The sequence below is a fragment of the Leptinotarsa decemlineata genome, unplaced genomic scaffold (assembly GCF_025532065.1).
Source record: "Leptinotarsa decemlineata unplaced genomic scaffold, Ldec_3_MD MMD2_tig00000008_RagTag_RagTag, whole genome shotgun sequence".
Classification (NCBI taxonomy): Eukaryota; Metazoa; Arthropoda; class Insecta; order Coleoptera; family Chrysomelidae; genus Leptinotarsa; species Leptinotarsa decemlineata.
The window spans coordinates 15783423-15809176 of record NW_027412537.1 but is presented as its reverse complement, the minus strand read 5'-3'; the positions used below and the strand labels follow the sequence as shown (position 1 = coordinate 15809176).

The following is a 25754-nucleotide window of genomic DNA, read 5'->3' as shown; positions in this document are numbered from 1 at the left end:
ATTAGTCTGGTCTGACTGATGTAGCTATATTGTAGCAAAACACGTGTTAAATAAAACCTATGAAGGAAAATGTAGAAAATCATGCATAGTATTATTGATTTTCAACAAATAACGGTTCACTGTATTTATTAATGTTGTATTATTCACCGTGCCTATATTTTTTTACGTCTTAGTGTCACATCGGCGCTCTAGAAGAGTCTGGAACATTCGTTTCAAAAGCATTTCATTCCTGAGGGTTGTCATTCGTAGAGGGGCAGCAGGTCGTCAAAGCAAAAACAGATAAAAGAATTCCGAATTCAATGTTTGTCACGGAAGCAGGTTCGTCGATTTTCCATTTGTCAGCCTAATTATTCACGGCGAAATAATAATATTGTTGAACATTGGAATAACGTTTTTGTTGAGGTACGTTCGTTCCCCCCTTATTAGGGTAAAGTTATTACCCAACACAAAACATAAGTAATCTTCTTTCTGCCAAGCTGAATAGTATATTTCAGTTTCATTTTGATTTTCTACCAATCTTCAAGAGATATTTTTCTCAAAAACATGCTAGTCAGTCACCAGAAGTCGTGGCAAAATATTCATTGAAGTTCAGACAAAGAAAACTCCACAACCTCTTCCAGGAGCGTCAATTTTACATCTTGCTAATTGAAAAATATTCCTCTTCATCTTGGATATCGAAGATGATTTGTGTCTCAGATGTTCCTATACTTGCTTCAGCTATCAAGCACAACTAAAATTTAATTGAAACTTCACCAGATATCACGGTAATTGGCAATGTCTGGTTATTGGTAATGAAATTAATAAAAAGAGAGGCATCATCGGTACGTGGGAACGCAATTTTAATCCGTTTTAACATCTTTATTTCCATCTAGACTTTTTTCAAAGGTCGGATTTCAGCAAATGCTGGTTTTATGAACACGGTACATTATTATATACTTAGAAAGTTTATTTCTCACACATATTTCGTTGATTGTGTGAATTCGATATATAATAGTGTTGGTGGCCATAAAAATTTATGATATTTTGCATTCCCAGAAGTTTCTTTCAGATAAGAACTGGAAGAAAAACAATCCATCTGAAATTATACTTTCAGATATATACTAAGTGACAAAGAAAGGCATTTTCTCCTGAAAATGGAGGAGTTTGTATTCATGGTTGAACTCATGTCCCTCTGAGAATAAATGACTGGCATATGTGGAATTTATTTTTCCATTCTGAAAATTATATTTGTGTTCCTTTATGCGGGTTTTGAACGTTCTTCCAGTTTGACCTATATAAAACATCGGACATGACCCACACGATAATTTATACACTCCTGATTTTTCTGAAAATGAACTTTTATGTTGTTATTTTTAATGTGCATGCCCAAGTTGTTGTTGGTTTTGAAAGCAGTATTTACACCTTTGCTGTGCAGAAAATCTGAAATATTTTTAGTGGATTGGCCTAAGTAGGTTAAGGTTCTATAACTTTTATCCTCTTCTCTTTGAATTGGGTAAACTTCTTTCAAAGCTTGGCTGTATAACTTCTTTAATGATAAAGAATGTATCAGACCACTATCATAATTATTGTTGACGGCTATTTGCTTTATTATATTCAGTTCTTTATTGGAATTCGCTTCTGACGAAGGTACATTTATCAGTCTGTGGATCATACTGTTGGAAGCTGCTACTTTATGCTGATATGGGTGAATGGACGAATTATGAATGATAATATCTGTATGTGCCGGTTTACGATAAATTGAAAAATCATGTTTATTGTTAACTTTTACTATTGTCGAGTCCAAAAAATGAATAGATTCGTCCTGTTCCATCTCCACTGTGAATGTGATAGATGGGTGGAGAGAATTTATGAACTTCAAAAAGTTTGTCAACTGTCAGGATATCATCCACATATCTATACCAATACAGGAAACTTCTTACCAGTGGGTTACTGAGTATTCTTTTCTCCAAATCGTCCATGAAAATCTCCGCCCGAATAGCTAAGTGGGTTTCCCATTATGAGACCTTTGCAAGATGAGTAAAACTTTTCATTGAATTGGAAGTAATTCTGTGACAAACATACCGTAAGCAAGTCTAATACTTCATTTTTCACTACTGGATTGATAGAGTTTTTGTCTAATAGATTCTCCACCAAAGTAATCGTTTCATTCGGAAGGATACTGGGAAACAGATTCTTCACATCGAATGAAATCAATTTGGCATTATCCGGGAGTGTAATATCTTAAATTTCATTGATCAAATGGTATGAATTCCTCAAACTGAATTTTGATTTGAAATTGGTGTGGTTTCGAACAATTGCAAGGAGTTTTTCGGATATTTCAACTGAAGGAGCTGTGACGAAAGAAACTACCGGTCTTATCGGGTAGTTATCTTTGTGTAATTTAACCAATGAATACAATTTCGGTGGTTGTGGGTTCATGACTAACGATCGGAATTTTTCCTTTTCATCTATGACACAATGAATATTTTTAAAAGTTTCCTTGACTTTTTTCTGATATAAATGGGTGGGGTCGTTTCTGAGACTATCTTACATGCCAGCATTTAGAAAGTCTGAAGTCTTCTCCACGTATTCTTCTTTGTCATAGCTATGACCGTTTTGCCTTCATCAGCTCTCATTTCGTTCATCTCCATTAAATGTTTTTGTTATAGAAAAATTACTCCGTATTGCTCTATATATTGATGAATGATAAATGTACTACTATTATTATTAATAGGAGTTAAAAATTAAGATCTCATCATTTAAAAGTCTCACTTATATCTACTATCAGTGAACAACTTCTATAAAAACCGATCCTTATACTAACCTCCCAGTCTTTGTGATGATCATCTCAGTCCCGAGGTCGTTGAACTTGTCCCAGAGTTCTTTAGTTTCTAAGTGGCAGGTGACATTCCTCAACTCCTCGCAGGTGCACTTTTCCTGCAGCAGGGGGTTCTTGTTGGGAGACCGCCGCCCGGTCGAATGCGACTGGGAGGGAAGACCTGATTCCGACGTGGACGAAACGTCGACCGGGGAATCGCGGCCACTCTCATTGTCCGCACTCACTATAGTACAGTCTAAGCCTACGGGTTCGGGGGTGGAAGGTACGGGGGATGAAGTCTCCACGAACTTTTCTGGAACAACAAAAACATTTTAGTAAGACACATACACTTGTTTGAAGGTGATTGACAATGTTTCATGATGAATTTCGCTAGTTCAGACTTCCATTGTCTACTATGTAAAATGATTTGAAATCCCTGAAACAACTTAAAAAAGAAGAATTGAAAATAAATAGCTGTAAATAACGATTATATTAAGCAAAAAAACCTGAAATGAAATAATAGTGAAATAAAATACAAGTAAAAATGAAACAATTTAACAAAAATGAAGAAATACAAAATGAAAATAAAGATGAAAATGAAAAATTAAGAGATTTCAAGCCAAGTCAGTTGACGACGTTTCGATTGTTGGTATCTACAATCGTCTTCGGGTGATGACTGGACTGATTCCTCCAAGAGATGACTATTTATAGTTCGTTCGAGTACTTTCACTCATCCCCGCTTTCCATTTTCTACTTCACTGGTTCCGTGGGAGATGACCGTTTGGCGGGAGTTGGCCATTTTTCGCTTGATGATGGGTTTCCATATGTTGCGCATTTCTACGCTGGCTGAGCTGAATACGTTGTTGGACAACATGTATGCGGCTTCCTTGAATTTTCTCCTAAACCAATGTTCCTCTCTGTGTAAGATCTCAGCTTGGGACTACTCGATGTTGTGTTGATGGGTCCAAACATGGTCTGCTATTCCTGATTTGCTGGTTTCCCCTCGCTGTGTGTGTTTCTTGTACTCGGCAATGTTAACATTCAATGGCCTCTTAGTTTCACCAATATAGGATTTTCCGCACTCACAAGCTACCCGTTAAATGCAATTCTTGGAATCAAAGTTCGCGTTTGGTGGCCTGGTTTTCGTGAGGCTGCTACGGATAGTGTTACCGGATCTGAAGCAGGTTCTGATGTTGTACTTGGAACCAATTCTTCTTATGCTCTCCGATAATCCTCTGATGTAGGAAAGTGCAAGCACTGGTTGTGACGGCTTATCTTCCTTGGTAGGCTCCTGCTGTCATTTAGTCAAAATATTTTCTAGCATCGCTTTGGATTAGCCATTTCGTTGAAGATCATTTTTGATGATGTCTATTTCCTTCTCGAGACCTTCCTTCGAATTACAGAGCCCAACAGCACGGTCTAAGAAAGTCTTGATGATTCCTCTTTTAGTTGATTGATGGTGGTTGGATTCGTGGTTCAGATACTGTCCCGTGTGGGTAAGTTCTCGGTATACAGATTTTTCCCACTTAGTGGCGGTCTTCTTCACCAAAACGTCTAAGAACGGCAATTCAATGTGGATTTCCTTCTCCATTGTGAAAGTGATGGAATGTTTCACGCTGTTTATGTATTTAAGGAAGGCGTCTAGTTCAGTATTCCCATGGTTCCATATTATTAAGGTGTCGTCAACAAATCTCAACCAGACTCGAGGTTTCTTGTGGGCTTTTTTAATGGCCAAAGTTTCAAACAACTCCATATATATGTTGGCTATGACTGGTGAAAGTGGCGATCCCATTGGCAGTCCCTCATCTTGTGTAAAGAATTCGTCTTTCAGTTGGAAATAACAGTTTCGTACACAGCATCCTAGTAATTCCATAATAACTTCTATAGGTAGATTCGCTCTCTCTTTCAGGTTCCCGTCTTCGGATAGCTTTCTCTGTATGATTTGGAGTGCTTCTTCGACCGAAACGTTGGTGTAAAGGCTTTCCACGTCAAAACTAATCAGTTGATCTTCCTGTGTGACTTCAATTGACCCTAGTAGTTCGACAAAATGCCTTGAATTCTTCACAAAAGACGATGTTTCTCCTTGTAATGGTTGTATTGAGGGAAGTAAAAATCTAGACAAGTTTTGAGTAGCCGAATCTCTGGAGCTGATGATCGATCTAAGCGGGACGTCCTTCTTGTGGATTTTGGTCGTCCATACAAGTGAGGAGGCTTACTGTGGTGCGGTGTTAGCGATGATCTTTCCTTGCACGAAAAATAGACTTGGTGTTTTTTCAAAATCTGGTACAACTTCCTTTCGATTGATGCAGTATGGTCCCGTACGATCTTTGTGTATCGTCCCTTCTGAAGAACCTCGTCGATCTTCTATTCGTAGAGAACAGTATCCATCACCACAGTAGCGTTTCCTTTATCTGCAGGTTGGATGTTGATAGTGTTGTCTCTACGTAGGCCGTTCAAAGCTCTACGTTCTTCATTGCTGATGTTAAATGTTGGAAGTGGTTCTCGATCCAGCTGCTCTCTGATTTTCCATCTGAATTCCTCTGCTTCAGTCTGGCAATAAGGGTGGATTCCACTGCAGTAATTATCTCCAAAGTGGGCACAGATATTGGCGCAATGGCGAAATTTTCGTCTTTCCTCTATTTCCGTGAGCGGGCTAGAACTCATGTTGATGGCGTTGGCGGCTTCATTGTCCTGTTGTTAGTCTGTATTTGGGCATTGTTTCCTCACTAATTCCCCCACTCTCTGTTGTGGGTATTCTCCATGCTTTGGCGGATCTACAAGCACGTGCTTTCAATCTTGGCAAAGATTGGTCCATGATCATCTTCCAATGTCTCTCTTCCTATTCCTTCAAATCGTTCCGTGGCATCCTGCAACAAAGTTGATCTCTTCCAACGGTGATAATTTGTTTGAGACCTTATCAGTGCTCGGCAGCTGAGCACTGAACTACATTTCTATGAAAAGAGATTATTTTAGATCCCCAAAATAGGAAACTTTTGTCCAATTCAACGAACTTTATAGGTTTCACTATTTCTGAGATAGCGATAGTTGGATTGGCTAAAAAAAAGGTCTGTACATTACATTAATTGCATACTATTTTCATTAGAATGAGGGACAAGTTTATTGTGACGAGAACTATCTCTCTTAACAACGTTAAAAACTGTATTTCGTTGCAAAATCCTGTTTACTTGAAAATAATTTTTGACGTAAATTGTCTCATGCATGCATGCTTTTTTTATAATAATTCCGAAACAGCGGCTGTAGTAATCACTCCTCACAAAAAATATATCATGTTACCGATGTAATTTCCACAATTAGCATGTCGCCAAATTACTACTTATTTTCGCACAATTATCAACCGATAATTAGTACCGATAATAATCTGTTTTTCTGTAAGTTCATGTTTCAATATCACTTTTAACTGTTCTTGATTACTGGTTGATTTGTCCGATGTCGTTTTGATTAATATTCTAATGAGTTATAATATCCCGTAACCGCAGTCATTATCTCATTATCGATCCGTAAATTACGTAATTACGAACTTGATGAACTTTGCTTTCAATATTTTTATGAATATGGACATTGGGGATATTGAAGACAATAAAACTTTGGAGCTACCGGAAATGTATTCCACTGAGACGTTAAATGGGAATTCTTGTACAGTGCATTTCTTCAATGTCTCCCCCCTTTTATTTTTTGAACAGATCAACCCAAAAAGGTGAAATTGAGGATAATGAAATAAATGCTTCAAGCTTTATTTTATATATTTCAACTGAACAATGATGTTCATTGTCGCACTGCCATTTTTTGACGTTTTCATGAACAAAAAATAACCTAACAAACCTTATCCAGTTGTTGGAAATAATGTGTTTGTCTTCAGGAAATTATTAAATGTTCCGCCATTTTGTAGTAAGTGAAGATATTGACTTCATATTGTAGAGTTGTGAAGCATTCGTCAGGAGCTTCAAAGTGATGTGTCACAAGATCCCCCTTTCCGTTTAATTTTTTCCCGAGATGGCGTCCAGTCGCCATCTTGAAAGTTATATCCGTCAATTTTACTTCAAAACAAAGTTTTCATGCATTAATTTAATCATCCAATATTTTTGGTTGACCCATTCAAAAAATAAAAGGATGGTACATTAAAGAAATGCACTTTATATTGAATGAAATGTTCAAGGTGTTCCAACAGGTTACGAACTTCGACAATTTGACATCTGTCAAATTAGTTGTCATTTATTCAGTCTGTTTTGTCAAATCACAACACGAGCAAATATTAAAATTGTTTTATCAAAATAAGTGTTCTGTTCAGGCAACGTACCGCGCGCTTCGTCCATTTTAAGTAAAGCAAAATGACCAGCCCTTTGCATTCACTTGGATAATATTTGTCGTCATATCTTCGTGGTTGTCGATCCAGTACAGTGATGTTTGTGTTTCCAGCTCACCGCAGTGATATTTTCATGACAGCAATTTGGGTAATTTCCACTCGTTTCACTAATCTAAGGTAATCACTGGACGGAAGCGAATGGGCCTAATGTGCCCGAAAACAACAATGGCTACCGAGCGAGAGTATCGCGATGAGATTTTTATCAGTTTACATAAGAGGATCACGCATGTAATGATACTGTAAATTACACAGCCGGCTAATGTTCGAAAACCAACAATTAGGACGAAGGGAGGCCGTTAAAATGTTTGTTGAAAACATTAGGAATATAATGTTATTAGACGTTATTAGAGCGCCTGGATCAAGGTGGCGGTGGCAGGCCGGTTGGAGACCTTTGTGGGTAGCTGAAAGTGCTCAGAATTTTAAAATGAGCCCAGAGAAAGTGCTAAAGCTTGCGTCACGATGATACAATAGGCTTCCATAAATTCTGTACAGAAAAATGAGGACAACACTGAAGAAGAACCTTGGTAGTGTCAGTTTACTCCGCCTGATGCCAAAAAAATGATAATGAATTTGAATTCATGTCATAAATAACGGATGACATGTTGGCAGCAACAGATACAAAAGACATCTCGTTACTGATCTTACAAGCATTTGATTCACTGAATCCAGATTCCAAAAATATGAATAGACATCAAATGGTGAAACACGAAGGCGAACTATCTGAATCGGTGAGATTATTGCGCGGTGTTCCGCAAAGATCTATACTTGGGCCTTTGGTTTTTAGATTATATATCTCAAATATACTAAGATCAATCTCTGTAAGTATCATGCTTACGCTGAAGATATCCAACTTTATGTATCGTTTAAACCAGAACTGTTGAATGAAGCTGTTGCTGACATTAATACTGAACTTCAAAACATTCATGATTCTTTCGTGGAACACGAACTGCAACTCAATCTTAATTGAACGCAGGTTCTTATTTTTGGTCCCAAGTTATTATGCAAAAGGTATTCACCTCAAATAAATATTTCTCTGAATGGTATAACTCTTAATATAGTACCGATGGCAACAAATCTTGGATTGATATTGAATAATAATTTCATGTTCGAGAAGCAAGTTTCATTATACAGGGTGTTCCTCAAACACATGCTAATATTCAAGGAGGTAATTCTTAGACTCATTTTAAGAAAAAAATTTTCAATGGACGTATGTCCTAAACGCCTTAACTTTTGAGATACAGGGTGGTAAAGTTTTCAAAAATAATCAGTTTTTCAATAATAACTGAGATAATTTTGTAGACATCTTTGGCATATTTGGTACATATGTTCCATGCCTCAAGGCGCATTTTCTGATGTACCCAAATTTGTATTTTTTCAAACAGTGGCATCCCTACGGGTTTCGCATTGAATATTTTTGGGGAAAAAGTACTACGCCAATGCTTTCTTTTCAAAATAAAATCATTTTTAAAATCCTCATTTATTTTTGAGAAAATTTGATCTACTGGTATTTCTTTGTCCAACGCATGATTTTCACTCAAAAAAATAAAAATCGACAGAAAGCAAATTAAGAAATTAGATCAATTCTAAAATGAATGAGAATCTGAAAATTGCTTCATAACGCATTACCAATTCCCTAATGATATTTGAAAACATAATCTGCAAAAAAATAAATTTTTCACAAAAACGAGCTTTATTTTATTTTGTGACAGTAAGTCTAAACGAATAGCACAAATTTGTGCTATTATAGCACAAATTTGTGCTATAACGTATAGTTTCACACGAGGCAACTATTCGCTTTTTTAAATCTTCTAAAGTATTAACGGGAGTTTTATACACAAGAGTTTTAAGGTGACTCCATAAAAAAATCTAAACTGTTGAGATCGGGGGAACTTGCTGGCCATTGCTGAGGTCCTCCGCGACCTATCCAACGATTAGGATAAACTGTATTTAAATGGTTTAGGACAATTACACTGAAATGAGCAGGGGCGCCATCGTGCATGTACCATATTCGATTCCTTAACGCAAGTGGCACATCTTCCAATAACCCAGGTAAGTCTTCTTCGAGAAAGTGTAAATAAGAACGACCATCAAGGCGTCCTGGTAGAAAAATGGGCCTATTAGATGATCACCTATAATTCCTGCCCATACATTAACCAAAAATTGGTGTTGGAAATAGGTTTCGGTTATTGCATGGGGATTTTCTTCAGCCCACACATGATTGTTATGGAAATTCTGAATGGCATTCCGAGAAAAATTTGCTTCGTCTGTGAACAAAATTTGTGTCTCAAACTGCGGATTTAGTGCAATACTTTGTAGATACCACTGACTGAAGTTCACACGCTGTGGAAAATCTCTGGGGAGTAATGCCTGCACTCTTGAAATATGGTATGGGTATAACATGAAATATGGTATGGGTATTGTGTGAAAATCACACAATAAAGTGTTTTTAGAATACGTTAGTTATAGATTTTCATCAAGTATTGACCGATTCCATCATATATCATTACTCTTTCCTCGGGTATTTAGGTTATCCCACTGGAGATGATTCCATGAACTCCTAACAGCGGAATTAGTTCAATGTTATTTCTTTTATACACATCATTTATAACGGGGCATAATTTGGGAAAGTTTCATCTACCTTGTGTACGATAAATTCGCATTCAATTCCCAACAAGTTATTTTTGAAAAGTGCATTGTTAAAAATGATAGATAAATGTGTGTGTGGCATGACGGTTTGCTGGCCAAACTTTGATGCTACGGCTTGCCTGATCAAGGGGCGGTATTGGTTGTAATTTGAATTTGTGTGTTTTTGTGAAAATCACTTACTTGGAATGTTAAGTTTTCAATTTCACACAATCCACTGATGAGTCCCCATTCCCCGAATAATTTTTCTCAACTGTTAAAGAGCAATTATTTATTCAAGCATGATTTCAATATAACCCTAGTGTGTTGAAAAAAATCCATCGCACTGCGTGACAACATGAACTATTTCACGCTATAAAAAATTGTAACGTATTAATTTTTCTGGCACATGTTGTCGACCCATTACGAGGCAAGTTCTCTGTCTCGAAGGAACTTTTTAAGTCCGTTTTATCGAACTAAACCCGAAATTTATTGCCTCCGAAGCAATTCGTATGTGAAAGGGTTTTATTATGAAAAATTCGTTCACTTCCGACTTTTATAGCGACTTTTAATAGAAATTATCGTTAAAAACGTGGATGCTTTTAATTTTTATTAAAGCATGTGGTAATTGGAAGAAACAGGCAGGCTGTTGTGCGAGAGCCACTGATCATCAATTAACTACAGAAGGTTTTCGATCCTGACAACATATGCTCGACACTTATCGCCGATTAATTTTTAATTTTGTGATTTTCAACAGAAAAATAACGCCTGGGGGTAATTGATGAAAGTATAGCTACGAATATTCACTTTCATCATTATGTTTCTCAAACTTCTTCGAATTGTTACCTTTCTTTTGTTGGAAATATCGGTCAGGATATACCATTTATGATTCTGGGTGTGTACAAATGTTCGACGGAGTTCAATTGGACTTCGATATATGAGAAAAATACAACAACGAAATACAATACTTAATGATTACAATAAAACAATATTTCATCAGTTCGGACTTCCATTGTCTAAAATAATATTCATTGATTTGAAAACTCTGAAAAAACTGTATGTACCCCAAAAAAAACTGTATGTACTGTGTACGAAACTGCTGCTTTCAACTGAAGGATGAATTCGTTACGCAAGATGAGGGACTGCCAATGGGATCGCCACTTTCACCTGTTATAACCAATATATATGGAGTGGTTTTAAAGAAGTCCCGAGTTTGGTTGAGATACGTAGACGACACCTTCATAATATGGCACCATGGGAATGCAGAACTAGACACTTTCCTGAAGTACATCAACAACGTAAGGCATTCCATCACTTTCACAATGGAGAAAGAAATCCACAACGAATTGCCTTTCTTAGACGTATTGGTGAAGAGGACCGACACTAAATGGGACATATCTGTATTCTGTATATCAAAAACCCACTCACACAGGACAGTATCTGAACCAGAAATCCAACCACCATCAATCGACTGGGAGAGGAATCATCAAGACTCGACTAGACCGTGCATTTGGACTCTGTAATACAAAGGAAGGTCTTGAAAAGAAACTAGGCATCATTAAAAATGACCTACAACGGAATGGTTACTCCAGAGTGATGGTAGAACAGGCCTTAGCTAGAAGACAGCAAGAACCCCACAAGGAAGAGAAGCCGCCACAACCAGTACTTGTACTTGCCTACATCAGAGGATTATCGGAAAGGATAAGAAGGATTGGGTTCAAGAACAACATCAGGACCTGCTTCAGATCTGGGAACAATATCCGTAGCAGCCTCAACAGGCCACCAAACGCTGGGCACAAGAAACACACACAGCGAGGAGAAACCAGCAAATCCGGAATAGCAGAGCATGTTTGGACTCATCAACATAACATCAAGGGGGCTCAAGCTGAAATCATCCACAAAGAGGAACACTGGTTTAGGAGACAATTCAAAGAAGCCGCGTATATTTTGTCCAACGACGCATTTAGTCAAGCTAGCGTAGAGATGCGTAACATATGGAAACCTTTAATCAAGGGAAAAACGACCAATTCCCGCCAAACGGTCATCTCCCGCTAAAAACCAATGAAACGGAAATAGAGGGGGTAGGTGAAAGCACTCGAACGACCTATAAATAGTCAGATCTCGGATGAATAGAAAGAAAGAAGAAAGAAAGAAATAAATTTATTCATTCATGGACCAACTACATGGTATCGAACATGTCAACTTATACTTATAAATATGTAAACAAACAAACATGTAAATATACATTCAATACATATAAACATAGGACCGTAAAATACAGATATATGTATAAATAAAAATGTAGAAACGTATAGATGTACAAGTGTAAAAATGTAAAATTAAAATATAAGAATAAGATTATTTACACACAGATAACCACAAAAAACTCAATCAGCGAAATACTCTTGTAATGTATAGTAAGATTTAGCCAATAAGAAATATTTCAGTGATTTTTTTAATTCGATAGTATTACAGGCCTTCATTAGATTAGGGAGTTTATTATATATTTTTACCCCAGCATAAGTTGGCGATTTTTCAAATGCGGATGTTCTGTGAGTCATTGTTATTAAATTTGAAGCATTTCTAGTGCAATATTGATGGTGGTAATTGTTTTTTATTAGCTCATTTTCATGCTTTTTAATGTGTAACCAACTTTTATAAATATAAATGCAGCAAACTGTCATAATCTTTTTACTCTTAAAAATTTCCCTGCAAGAATCACGTGGCTTCATGTTGAACATCAATCTAACAATTCATTTTTGTGTAACAAATATCCTATTTATTTCTGTAGCATTTCCCCATAACGTGATGTGAAAAGATAGTGCAGAATATACTAATGCATAATAAACATGGATAAGTATATTCTCATGAAGTTCATACCTCAATTGCAGAATTGCGAAGTATGATTTGGAGAGTTTTTTAGATAAACTTTCAATATGCTCAGACCATGAGAGTGATTACACCCAGAAACTTAGTGGAGTTATGTGTCTGTAGGACTTCACTATCGATCAAATTGTTCTTATTGAAATATATGATTTTTGTTTTTTGTGCATTTAGCATCAGTTTATTGGAATGACAATATTTTGTCATTTCACTAATACAGAGTTCGACCAATAAAATCATATCCTCCATAGATGACTCAGCTATACCAAATGTTGTGTCATCAGCAAAATTGATTAGATAAAAGCGCCTATCGACATTAATTGGGAGGTCATTGAGAAATAGTAAGAAAAGCAATGGTCCCAGAATTGAACCTTGCGCTACTCCAACATCAACTGAATATCTTTCTGACTCAACACTATCTATTTCTACAAAGAATTGTCTATTTGATAGGAATGAAATGATTCAGCCAAGAATATTTCCTCTAATGCCAATGTTATACAGTTTGGAAGCCATAAACACTTTATCAATACAGTCGAAAGCTTTAGACAAGTCAAAGAAAATTCCTGCCACGTGCTTCCTATTATCCATATTCCTAGATATGAAATCAAGAAAAAGGGTAGTAGCAGATTCAGTTGACCTGCCCATGAGAAATCCATGTTGAGAATCAGATAAAATTTTAGGACTTATTAAAAAATTCATTAGTCTATTGTACATTAGTCTTTCTGAAATTTTTGAAAAAATACTGAGAAGACTAATTGGTCTATAATTATCAATTTCTGATCTATTACCACTTTTATGTATGGCGATCACTTTACTCAATTTCAGCACATCTGTAAATTCACCTGTTTCAACAGACATATTGATCAGGTCAGTTAAGGGTTGCACCACACTAATGGAAACTAGTTTCAAAACATTGGGAAATACATTATCAGGTCCTGATGCCGTTTTACGTTTGAGGTTGAATATTGTTGATTTGACCTCTTCGGTTGTGGCGGGTTCGAAGAAAAAGGTATTTTGTTGCATTTCACCAGTGGTGCAGCTTTGAGACATGTCAACTCCAAAATATTCGTCAATTTTGTTTTTTATATTAGTGGAGAAATGTTCGCCAAAACAATTAGCTACTGAGACGGGGTCAGTAAATGTGGTACCATTTATTGTAAGTGTTATACCGCTTTTATTTTTGGACTTCTGCCTAATTTTGTGTTGATTTCCTTCCAAATTTGTTTTGATTTGTTACTGGCTTTAACAATGTTTTCGTTAATGCTAGCCCGTTTAGCATCGCTTATAAGTTTTCTATAATTTTTCCTTTTTGTTTTATACAATCTTTCTAACAATGCATTTTCTGATTGTTTACTCATAACGTAGGCATTGTCTAGATTATCCCTTGCCAGTTTCAACTCCAGATTAAACCAATTTGTTTTATTTTTTTTTTCGTGAGATCTTCGAATTGGGTATCGGTTGACATGATTCATCGTAAAGCATTTTGAATTGATCACAGAAATTCTGGAAATTGTCCGATAATGATTTTTCGTAGGATATATCCCATTCCTTTGTATCTAACTTTGTTTTTAACTGATGGATATTCTTAAAAGATATGTTTCTGTGAAAGTCAGTAGGGATAATATCTACTTCAGGTTCAGGAGTGCTGTAGTTATAATGCATAGAAGTTCAGTTATCACCCGAAGACGATTGTGGATACTAACAATCGAAACGTCGTGAAGTAACTTGGTTTGAAATCTTTTCATTTTTATTTTTCATTTTTTGTTAATAATAATTTTTAATTTTTATTTTTCAGCTTTCATTAATATTTACATTTTTATTTGTTTGGTTGTTGCTTATATGTCATTTCTTTGTAATTTCAGTTTTCCGTTTAATTAAATTGTTATTTTCAGTTAATCTTATTAATTTTTTAATTGTTTTTTTCGGGGTTTTCAAATCAATTTATATTATATTAGACAATGGAAGTCCGAACTGATAAAAAACACCAGGAAACATCGTCAACCACTTTCAAACAAATATTATATTACTTAGTGTTGTTGAATTTTTCGAATTATACATTTCTCACTGAAAACCGAGTTTAATCTCTAGAGTATAACGTGGGTACTTTTTTCAATTGAATATCTATGGTCTTAATTACTGAAACTCTAGGAATGTGCGAACTTTTTCTATCATTATCATTAGACGAAGATAATGATGCATCCTTTAGCTATTAATACATGTAGGTTATTTCTTAATAACCGTATCATTTGGTTAATTTTACACATTATCACGCTATTTCTAATTACTGATTTTTATATCGAGAAATAATTACTCTGTTCTCGAGGTGCATCAATGCAAAGTGTTGATACTTCGTAAATAACAATGCATTATCAATTTCTTTACATAAAAGTCTTCACTTACTCTATTTGCGATACCATGAAATCGTTATTCTGATTCATAAGCTGTATTTATGTGAAGTTTCATCAAAATCCGTTTAGTTGTTTAGGCCCTAGAGAGCCTCAAACATACAGACATAATTCCATCCTCACAAAGGTTCGAATTTATATCAGTATACAGGCTGATTCACGGTGGATGGCACATTAGACGTTTCTGGTGAACCAGACAACGGATCACTCTGAAAATTTAATGGAGGGCATATTCGGACATTCTCTAGCCAACTAAAATATATTCGACAATGCGGTGTTGCCGCTTCTATAAGAAAGCAGTAGCAACTTTGATTTTTCAAATGGAACACTCTGTATATAATATTATTTTTGGAATCTCCAACAATTGCCCGACAACTTTTCTTGATGTTTTCCTATACCTATCTGTTACCGTTTTCGAAATAAAAATTAATTTCAATTTTTTTCTTCGAAAATCTTGACTTCTAAAAATGCCGATATCTTTTAGTTAAGAAGTACTATGATATCGAAATTTGGTTTGGAGTTAGGTGATACTTGGACACTTCCCACACGTCAGCCTAATCTCCGTTACTTCAATACAGGGTGGTAAAAAAATACAGTTTTTTCGTTTGCTTGAAAAAGTTGCTGAAATTTGATTATTTTAAAAGGGTCACCCTGTATATTATTGAAAATTCGGAAAGCTGCTGAAATTTGCTTTCTTTCTATGTATACCATACCTATACCTAACTAGTCAAGTTTCGGACTTATGAACATTTATTTGTGAAAATGTCCCTTCAGAATGGTATTTCCATTCGGTATTTGGTAAGCAAGCCATGATTACTATTTGACAGTAGCGTTGTGACATTCTCCTAATAATATCGACATTTTCGTCACTTCAGAAGTTGCAAATACCTTCAAAACGATGGAACAAAACTATTCAAACGAAGTTCTTATGAATTTTTTATTTTTTTGGACAGTGTGACAAAATTATCAGCAGAACATGTAGAAAGTTCAATGAAATGTATCCGAATCTACCGCCAATGAACCTCAAGAAATTTATACGAATTCAGAACAATTTCAATGCATTTGGATCAACTTTAAAAGCACCAAGAAACTTGCCTCGACCCGTAACTTTCGAAGACAACCAGATTAATGTCTTAGCATATTTTCACGCATTTCCCGAGTCATCGATAAGAAGTGCTGAGGAAGATTTGGGTATAAAATATTCATCGGTTCAAAGAATCTTGCGAAGACATAAAATGCATGATTATAAATTCACCACAATTCAAGCAATGAAGCCTCAAGATCCTCAACAGAGAGTAGAATTTTGTGAAATGTTGTTGACACGCATTTAAGAAGATCCACTTTTTTAAATAAAATTATGTGGACTGATGAATCGAAATTTTCGAGAGAAGGGATTTTCAATAGAAAAAATCGTCATTATTGGTCCAGTGAAAATCCTCACGTCACAAAAGAAGCCGGATTTCAAGAAAAATTTAGTTTTAATGTCTTCTGCATGTTGATGGACAACAAATTGAGGTACGTGATATCTGAATATACCTGAATATTTTGGAGAATACTGTAGACAGTTTCGTTGATAATCTGCCACTCGAAGATTATCGAAACTGTTGGTACCAACTAGACGGAGCTCCTGCACATTGCACAAGAGAAGTGAGCGCAGAACTGGATAGACTATTTGACGATTGGTGGATGAGGTGCTTGGGACCATGGAATTGACCAGCGAGATCACCCGATCTTAATCCATTAGATTTTTATTTGTGGGGAATGTTTAAAGAAAAAGTTTACAAAATACCCGTGCGTTCGAGAGATGAATTGTTAGAAAGGATTGCCCAAACATTTGAAGATTTGGATCCCAATGAAATCAGATCTGCCACCACGAAAGCAGTCAACACCCGCATTTTAAAGTGCTTGGAAGTGAACGGCCAGCGATTCGAACATATTTTGAAATATTCCACATGATTGTTTTACTTTTTTATAATTATTCATATCAATATTTCCAATTTCAAGTTTCTTGGTGCTTTTTTAAAGTTTATCCAAACATATTGAAATTGTTCTGAATTCGTATAAATTTCTTGAGGTTCATTGGCGGTAGATTCGGATACATTTCATTGAACTTTCTACATGTTCTGCTGATAATTTTGTCACACTGTCCAAAAATAATAAACAAATTCATAAGAACTTCGTTTGAATAGTTTTGTTCCATCGTTTTGAAGGTATTTGCAACTTCTGAAGTGACGAAAATGTCGATATTATTAGGAGAATGTCACGACGCTACTGTCAAATAGTAATCATGGCCTGCTTACCAAATACCGAATGGAAATACCATTCTGAAGGGACATTTTCACAAATAAATGTTCATAAGTCCGAAACTTGACTAGTTAGGTATAGGTATGATATGCATAGAAAGAAAGCAAATTTCAGCAGCTTTCCGAATTTTCAATAATATACAGGGTGTTCCATTCGAAATAATCAAATTTCAGCAACTTTTTCAAGCAAACGAAAAAACTGTATTTTTTTACCACCCTGTATTGAAGTAACGGAGATTAGGCTGACGTGTGGGAAGTGTCCAAGTATCACCTAACTCCAAACCAAATTTCGATATCATAGTACTCCTTAACTAAAAGATATCGGCATTTTTAGAAGTCATGATTTTCGAAGAAAAAAATTGAAATTAATTTTTATTTCGAAAACGGTAACAGATAGGTATAGGGAAATATCAAGAAAAGTTGTCGGGCAATTGTTGGAGATTCCAAAAATAATATTATATACAGAGTGTTCCATTTGAAAAATCAAAGTTGCTACTGCTTTCTAATAGAAGCGGCAACACCGCATTGTCGAAAATATTTTAGTTGGCTAGAGAATGTCCGAATATGCCCTCCATTAAATTTTCAAAGTGATCCGTTGTCTGGTTCACCAGAAACGTCTAATGTGCCATCCACCGTGAATCAGCCTGTAGAATACGAGCCATTACCAACCTCCAAGACATAACCCTAGAATCTTCTTCTCATCTTATAAAAATGGCATCTAACAAAGTGCAGCTGGGCAGTGTTGCCAAGATAACTCTATTTCTAACCATTCCTGAACGCTGCAGTAACATAATCGTCAGTAGTTGATACAAACAGATACGTCCCAGGATCTTTCGTTTGGGCAATTCCCTCCACACATATAATTCATTTGCGGAAAATATACGAATTCACCAATGCTTCGAAAGCAAGTCAAAATATTTACAGTATAAATGCATAAACCACCAACTTGTTTATTCTGATGGAGCAGTATACAATTCAACATATGGAGAAATAAATAATTTATCTAACAAAACAATCAAATATGATTCATTGATAATGCTTAATTAAAAGAGGAGTTTACGGACATAAATCTGTCGGTGTTCCATAAGAAAAATGTTGTTCTATTTTTCACACCTTTACTGAAATATTGAAAGTAAAATAAATTTCGGATTTCGTGTAAACTGGGAGAACAACTCCCGTCATAACTTTCATGAGGTATATGTTTGAGGCGGCTGTTTATTATTCTTTGTAGATATTCCTTCTCGAATGCGTACACAAAATGTATCGAACAAAAGGGCTTTGGCAGTTCACTTACAGATGGAATGTATTTTTAGACGATAGACGATTATACAATTGCGATATGGACATGTCTACGTGAGAGTTTTCATTTTTTTCAGCATATATTGATTACACAAGGCTGCAACAAAAAAGCTGTCTGGATGTTTTCAACTGATTTCTATGTATACAGTGCATTTCTTTGATGATGAATATTTATTATTCTCTGCCGTATATCCAATATTGAAGCAGGTTCAGTTTCGTACACCTTTTGCTCCAAATAGCCCAATAAAAAAGTCTAAAGATGTCAAATCTGGCGAGCGGGCTGGTCATTCTGTAGGACCTCGACGGCTACTCCAACGAACGGGAAAAGAAGTATCCAAATAGTTTCTTACTTGTCTGGAGGAATATGGTGGTGTTCCATTTTGTTGGTATACAATATCCATATCGAATTCATTAGAATTTCCGTGATGAAAGGCTCAACAGTAGTTTCCAGCATATTCAAATACAGTTACCCTGTTGAATTTTGATCAATAAATAGAGTAATGAAGAAAAGAGAATTGAAACTTTTTATGTTTTTTCCCACTTTTATTTTTAACTAACGTTACTGAAGGATCGTCCTTAAAGGACATTTTCAAACTTATATACAATAATGTAGGTATATAACTTCTCAATAAAATAATTTTCAATACTGGCAGTGATACAAATTCCGATGTAATCAACAGAAATGTATGTAATGATAGTTCACTTATCAGTTTTTCTTATAAAACTATACCTAATCTTGGAAATTTATCTTCAAATATCATAAAACATTTTCATAATGAACAAAATATCAAAATATGCCAGAAAAATATTAAAACTACAAAGAATTTGAATACCAAATTGAAAGATAAAACGCATAGTACAAAAAAGTCAAATGCGATTCATAACATTCCTTGTAACAATTGTAATTTGGATTATATTGGATCAACATCTAGAATTCTTAAAGATAGAATAACTTCACATTAAAGTGATATAAAGTTTGATAAGAAATCATGTGCATTAGCGCAACATTCTATAGAAACAGGACATGAACCAAATTACTCTAATATCAAAGTTTTACATACAGAAAAAAATATTTCCAAACGCCTTGAAATGGTTGAAATTAATAAGTTTTCTGATTGTATGAATGATAGAACTGACATTGATAATCTCAGCAGTATATACAGCAACTTATTGGAACTACACCAAAAAACATAATGATAATAATGAAAATTGTATCAATCAACTCTCCCTTCAGAGTCAAAGATTATCAAATCGTCATACCCATTGAAAAATGACATTTTTGTGAAAGTATGACATTTGTCAAACCAAAAGAAATCCATGTGTTTAACTTTCTTTCGTCGATTTATATGTTCAATTCATTGTTTTTTACTCATTTTTATACTGTTAGTATGCTTTGTAATGTTATTCATTGGCAAAAAACCCACAACTCAAAAAAATATAGGCCCTGAAGAAGCTTCCCACTCGAAGCGAAAGCTTAGCAAAGTAGAGCAGAGTTTTGATTTTTTGACTGAGAGACCTTGTTAATCCATTTTAGTATTAATATGAATTCAAGTCACATAAAGGATTTGAAGCTTTATAACTTCTATTTAATTATATGCGAGCGCTTTCGACAGCTGGTCGTGCTATCATCATCTAAGCTCTACTCAAACTGAACGTATCATCTGACTGACTGACTAATGTATTTATTCAAATGTTTGGGGTTAGTGTTAGTGTTTACAAGGTATGTTTATGGTGGGGCCCTGCTTTAGGCTTATGCCTCTTCAGGGTTACAGTTGTCTATCTTATAATCTATGTTAGGTATTGTGTTAGTTTTTCCTTTTGTCCTTTTATATGGTCCGAAAGCCTCAATTCAGGTACTCCTGGTTCTTTAGGTAAATTTCCCTGTATTTGAGTTACATCAGGTACTATTCTTTGTGTTGGATCTTCTCTAGGTTTACTGTTTCTAGAAGTGTGTATTGATTTGTTTAATATATTGAATGTAAGGTCTTGTTGTGTTTTGATTTTTATTTGTTTCCCGATAAGTGATTTATGACTGTTGAATTTATGGATGTTTGAGTTTTCCCAATGTTCTCTGGTGGGGGGAAATTATGTTTGTTTTGTATGGCGTGTGTTGCGAGGTTTGATTTATATACTAATGGGTTTATGTATGCCTTTTTGTGCTCATCGTACTTTTGGATTAGTTTTTCCTTGGTTTGGCCGATATAGAATTTGTTGCAGTCCGAGCATTGTATACTGTATATACCCCGTTTTGGTTTTTGTCTTCTTCTTTTTCATAGCTGTTTATTTTCTGTGTTATTTTCATGTTTGGCTTGTATGTGATGTTGATGTTCAATGGTTTGAAGACGTTTGTTAGTTTCTTCAAAATTACATTAATGATATCAGCACAGTAATGAATCATTTAAAAAAATAAGGTTTAAATCATCAGCTAGAATCTGTTTCATTTTTTTTAAGAATGAATTCCACTTTCAATGGGGATAGCAAAAAATATTTCCTTTTCAAGTAAAGTGTAATTTATTGTGGTCGTTTTATTTTCGATTTGTTAATGGTCATGGCTCACTACATTTTCCGTAATTTCGTCCCACCTGGAAAGTCAATATCATGAAAAACATGACTTCTTATATGTCTATCTGAATTTCCTATCAATAAACACTCAAACACGAGCAATCTTCAACTAAACACGGCCCAATTCGACTAATGCATTTCTAACCCATCCGCCTAATATGCGTCCCTAATGTATTATTTGTATACAATACAATTTTCGAGCATGCGATTTATGCATTAGTCATGGATTTATAACAATTGGGTGTCGATAGAGGGTCATCACTGAGTCACGTTGATGAAGTTAGTTTTTGTGATCGAAATTAGCATGAAAAAAGTCATTTAAAGCTGTAAGTTTCTTGTTGTGGAAAACAGCGTTTGATACATAAAATAACGATTAGTTTTTTATCCAATTGCATTTGTAACGTAATGTTTTGTACAGTTTGTATGCTGTTTATCTTCTATTGGGCGATTAGAGAGAACAGTTGACCAATCAATAAAACTTTTTAATGGCATTTTTTCCCGCCCCCACTTGATGCAATATAGTTTCAACTAAGTTTAAGTTACTTCTATGATGTTAGTTATCGACAACGACAAATTCTGGCCAAAAGTTGAGAGATATTTTTAAGGAAAGGGAATGTAACAACTGGAAGATTTGAGAATTGAAGGAGAAGGTGTGGAAGTTTATGATCTTGTCCATTTGGTCAACATTTGACAAACACACAAACTATTCCTCACCTAAGAGCCACCACATTATCTGGAAAATTTAAAGAAACAAGTATTATATTCATATTGAATCCAACAAAATAGGCAATTCTCAACCTGCTGAAGTTGACAGAGGAAAAAAAAGAAATCTTTGAATCAACCATCAAATTCTTCGAGGAGAATCATAAAATTAATGATGAAATAAAAGTCTTTTCATTGATGCCCGAGGAACAGTTTTTGAATGTTTTGTTAATTTTGACCAACAATTCAATATTTCTATAATAACTGTAAAATGTCTTTCTTTTGAAACCTTGAAATATTCAGTTAAAATTTTGAGAGCACAAAAGATTTTTTTACGAAAATTCTAGGGTACAATTGGAAACTAACTAACATCGCGAAATGTATAGAAATCATCCCCTCGAATTCTGACCAAGCATAAAAGAGGTTTTGGGCTACTGGTTTCGATGAAACCCGTTTCTCAATATTATACAGAATGTTCATGAAAACTTATGCGATTCAAGAGCGGATTAGATATGATTTTAGCGATTGATGAGTGTTAAGAGAATTGCCTTTTGGCAATCCATATTAGAACTATGAAGTAAAATTCATCACACAGTTTGTCATAAAATGCTTTTACATACTTTTGTTGAAATAATAGGCTATGGAGCATTCAGCAGGTCATAAGCGTACTTCCAGGAATTTTATTATTTGTTTGGGTCCCTTCAGTATCATCAGAATAGTTTTGTCCAGTCGATTATACGAGTGAAGAGATCTGACACACCTAATTGTAATTTCTGCGATAGATGATAGTGGTTGTGTCAAATATAGATTCAAATTGTGATTATAGATCAGTGAAAAAATTAAAGGTGGACCTTTTATCACTCAACGAAATGAATGTTTGTTAAACTAAATGTTTACAATTATTTTAGGCAACAGAATCCTTCTAACAATGTTGGAAGTATAGATAGTTGAATCCAGTTCAGCAATAGAAGTTCTTCGATTAGGAATCATCGAAAATGTTTAAGCATTCGACCACTGCCAACCGTTGTTCATGAAATATAATGTCATCACTTTGCACCTTTATATATACACACATCGGAAAAGTCTAGGGATATTTTTAAAAATGGCAATATTTTTTTTTAGATCGCTTTAGGGAAAAAAGTTGACGGGTGATTATTAAACGAATGTAACTTACAACAAAATTTATTAAATGGTCAAAAATACTGAATGCGCATATAAGCAAAACTAAAAAAAATATGGCTCTTCTTTGGCACCCCGAAAAAAATCATAATACAAAAAAAATTGGAATCAGTACAAAGTATGGCCTCCACGCTGGTTTATTACGGCTCTACATCTATCGTGCATCGACAAAATGAGATTGTCAATGTCTTGTTGAGGTACATTTGCCCATTCAGCGATTAAAAGCTCTCTCAATTGAAACGTTGTGTGAATGTTCCCCATATGCGGAGTAATTCTTCGTTGAAGCATGTCCCATACATGCTAGATGGGATTCGGGTCCGGTGATTGTGCTGGCCATGGCAATACATCAACTCCTTCGTTGGTGAGCCAGTCAATCACTAGACGCGCGACATGTGGACGAGCATTATCGTGCATTAGGTGGAAGTTTTCACCAACAGCACCAGCAAACGGACGGACGATAGGTAGAAGAATGGTGTCGACGTACTGTCTAGCTGTGAGGGAGCGATTTTGAAAAACGAGATCGGTTCTGCCGCCGATCATGATTCCGCCCCATAGCATTACTGTACCACCTCTGTATGTGTGGACTTACTGGACGTGTCTCAAACGTTCATTATTTCCAGGTCGTCTCCACAGACTTACTCGACGAGAATCTGGATGAAATCCAAATCTGGATTCGTCTGTAAACAAAACTGTGGCCCAATCATTTGCATCCCAGTTTTGATGTTCTTGACACCACTCTAATCTTCTACCGCGATTGCCTCTCGACAAAGGTGGACATCTAAGTGGCCTTCTGTTGTGGAGATCTGCTTCATGCAGTCGATTTCTGACAGTATCACGACCAATGGTCACCTGGTGCGTCTGCTGCAACACGTTAACCAACTCAGGTGGTGTGATTGTCGGTTGTCTTCTTGCGGTTTAGACCAAAAATCGGTCTTGAACTGCAGTTGTAGCGCGTCCTCGCCCTGGATGTTGTTCGGCTGGACTGCCAGTTTCACGGAAACGCCGCCACAATCGACTGATAACTCTTTGGGAGACCCCCAAACGAAGAGCTACATCATTTTGTCGCATGCCACCTTGAAGAAGCCCTACAGCTCTATTCATCTCAGCCAGTAGTAAGTGATGGCGTTCCATGTTGAAGCACAATATTTCCAATTTAATTGCTGAGCAAGAACTGCATAGAATGTACAAACTCTACAATTTCAGATTATTCATTTTAGCCGAAAACCTACAGTTTGTAAAAATCTTGATGAAAGATTAGTTACCGTTTTTGCAGGCTTCGCTCAACCCATAGAAATCTCTTGTAATCGGTATTTTTTTATAATATCGGTTATGCTCGTTTGCCCGTGTTCAATAACTTTTGAACAAATGTTAAGTTGGACCTCCTCATCATATTTACTTGGAGTGTGTTAAATTGATTTGCTACAGATCTCTTAATTTCGACATTATCCTTGACACAGTAGTATGTTGAACATTTTTTCCTGGATGCCGTTCACTAAAAATGTTAGTTACTTGCCGGTATGGTGTATTCTCACCACATATTAAAACTATTTCTATTTTTTCATGACGAGACAACATTATTGCAACAATAACTGTTAAAAATTTGACAAGTAAATCAACAACTTGACACTACCATAGCATGCATTTTGTATGTCAAGACCTACTCAAAAATTTTATTCAACGTGATTAAGCATCCTTACCGCCCTAGTTAGTGTTTGTGAATAATCTGTAAATAATATTGAAATTTTAATGTAATTTCAACTCTAGTAATTGTATTAATACTTATTGCAGTTTTTGAGTTGTGTCTGCTTTTTCAAAATTGAAGGTACTGACGTTTGTTTGAGAAAATAGCCAAGTGATTGAAACTTTGCACCAGTCATGTTAAAATTTTTATAGCAAATTTTTGATTTCTCTCTAAAAATGTCCGTATAAGTGAAAATTTATCAGAAAACTTAAACTCCATGATGAATTTGTTATGTATACATGAATTGATGACAATTAACCGAACTTGTTTTTTAAAATAAAGGGGATATCTGTCAAAAATAAGCAAAACGTTAACTTTATCCTAGTTGCATAAAATTTGGCATATGGATATAAAATTGCCGTAGACACAACTTTTTCAAGTAACTTTTTGTTAAATTCGATCTAGAAAAGCACAAATAAGTGCCGAAGTTAAACTTTATTGAAACATTTCGAAAAAAAAGTTTCCCATATGGTGCGCACTTTAATGGTGACACTGTATATTATTGTCTATTGGAAATTCGTTGAACTAATTAACACTATGAAACAAATTCTTGCAACCATGAATATAATACCAAATCTGGCGACTTATTGCAAATTAAATACCCAAATAGCGTTTGACAGAGTCAGTCAGAAATGCTTTATTGTCATAATAGTTTTGGTTTTGTTGACAAAGCAGGCTTAAGAACTAAAGTAATCTGAAATTCAACAGTAAAATAAAGGTCAAAAATTAACACAAAATATATATATATGGCTCAGGCACACTTCAAACAGTCTATGGTAAAACTCTCTGATGAAAAATAATATAAGTTGCGAAGTCGTCAGAAAGAAATTCTTCAGTATTATAGTAAGCTTTATCCAATACAAGTTTTTTCACTTCTTTT

General features: G+C 35.3%; 1 protein-coding gene across 2 annotated transcripts in view; it reads right to left on the bottom strand.

Annotated features, from left to right (window-relative positions):
• The window catches only part of LOC111510840 (T-box transcription factor TBX20), a 122011-nt gene that overhangs the window by 92428 nt on the left and 3829 nt on the right, over positions 1 to 25754 (bottom strand). For both annotated transcript variants that reach the window (XM_074171156.1, XM_074171157.1), the window contains exon 2: positions 2804 to 3110. In XM_074171156.1, the coding sequence (XP_074027257.1) occupies positions 2804 to 3110 (307 nt within the window). The remainder of the gene's footprint in view (positions 1 to 2803; positions 3111 to 25754) is intronic.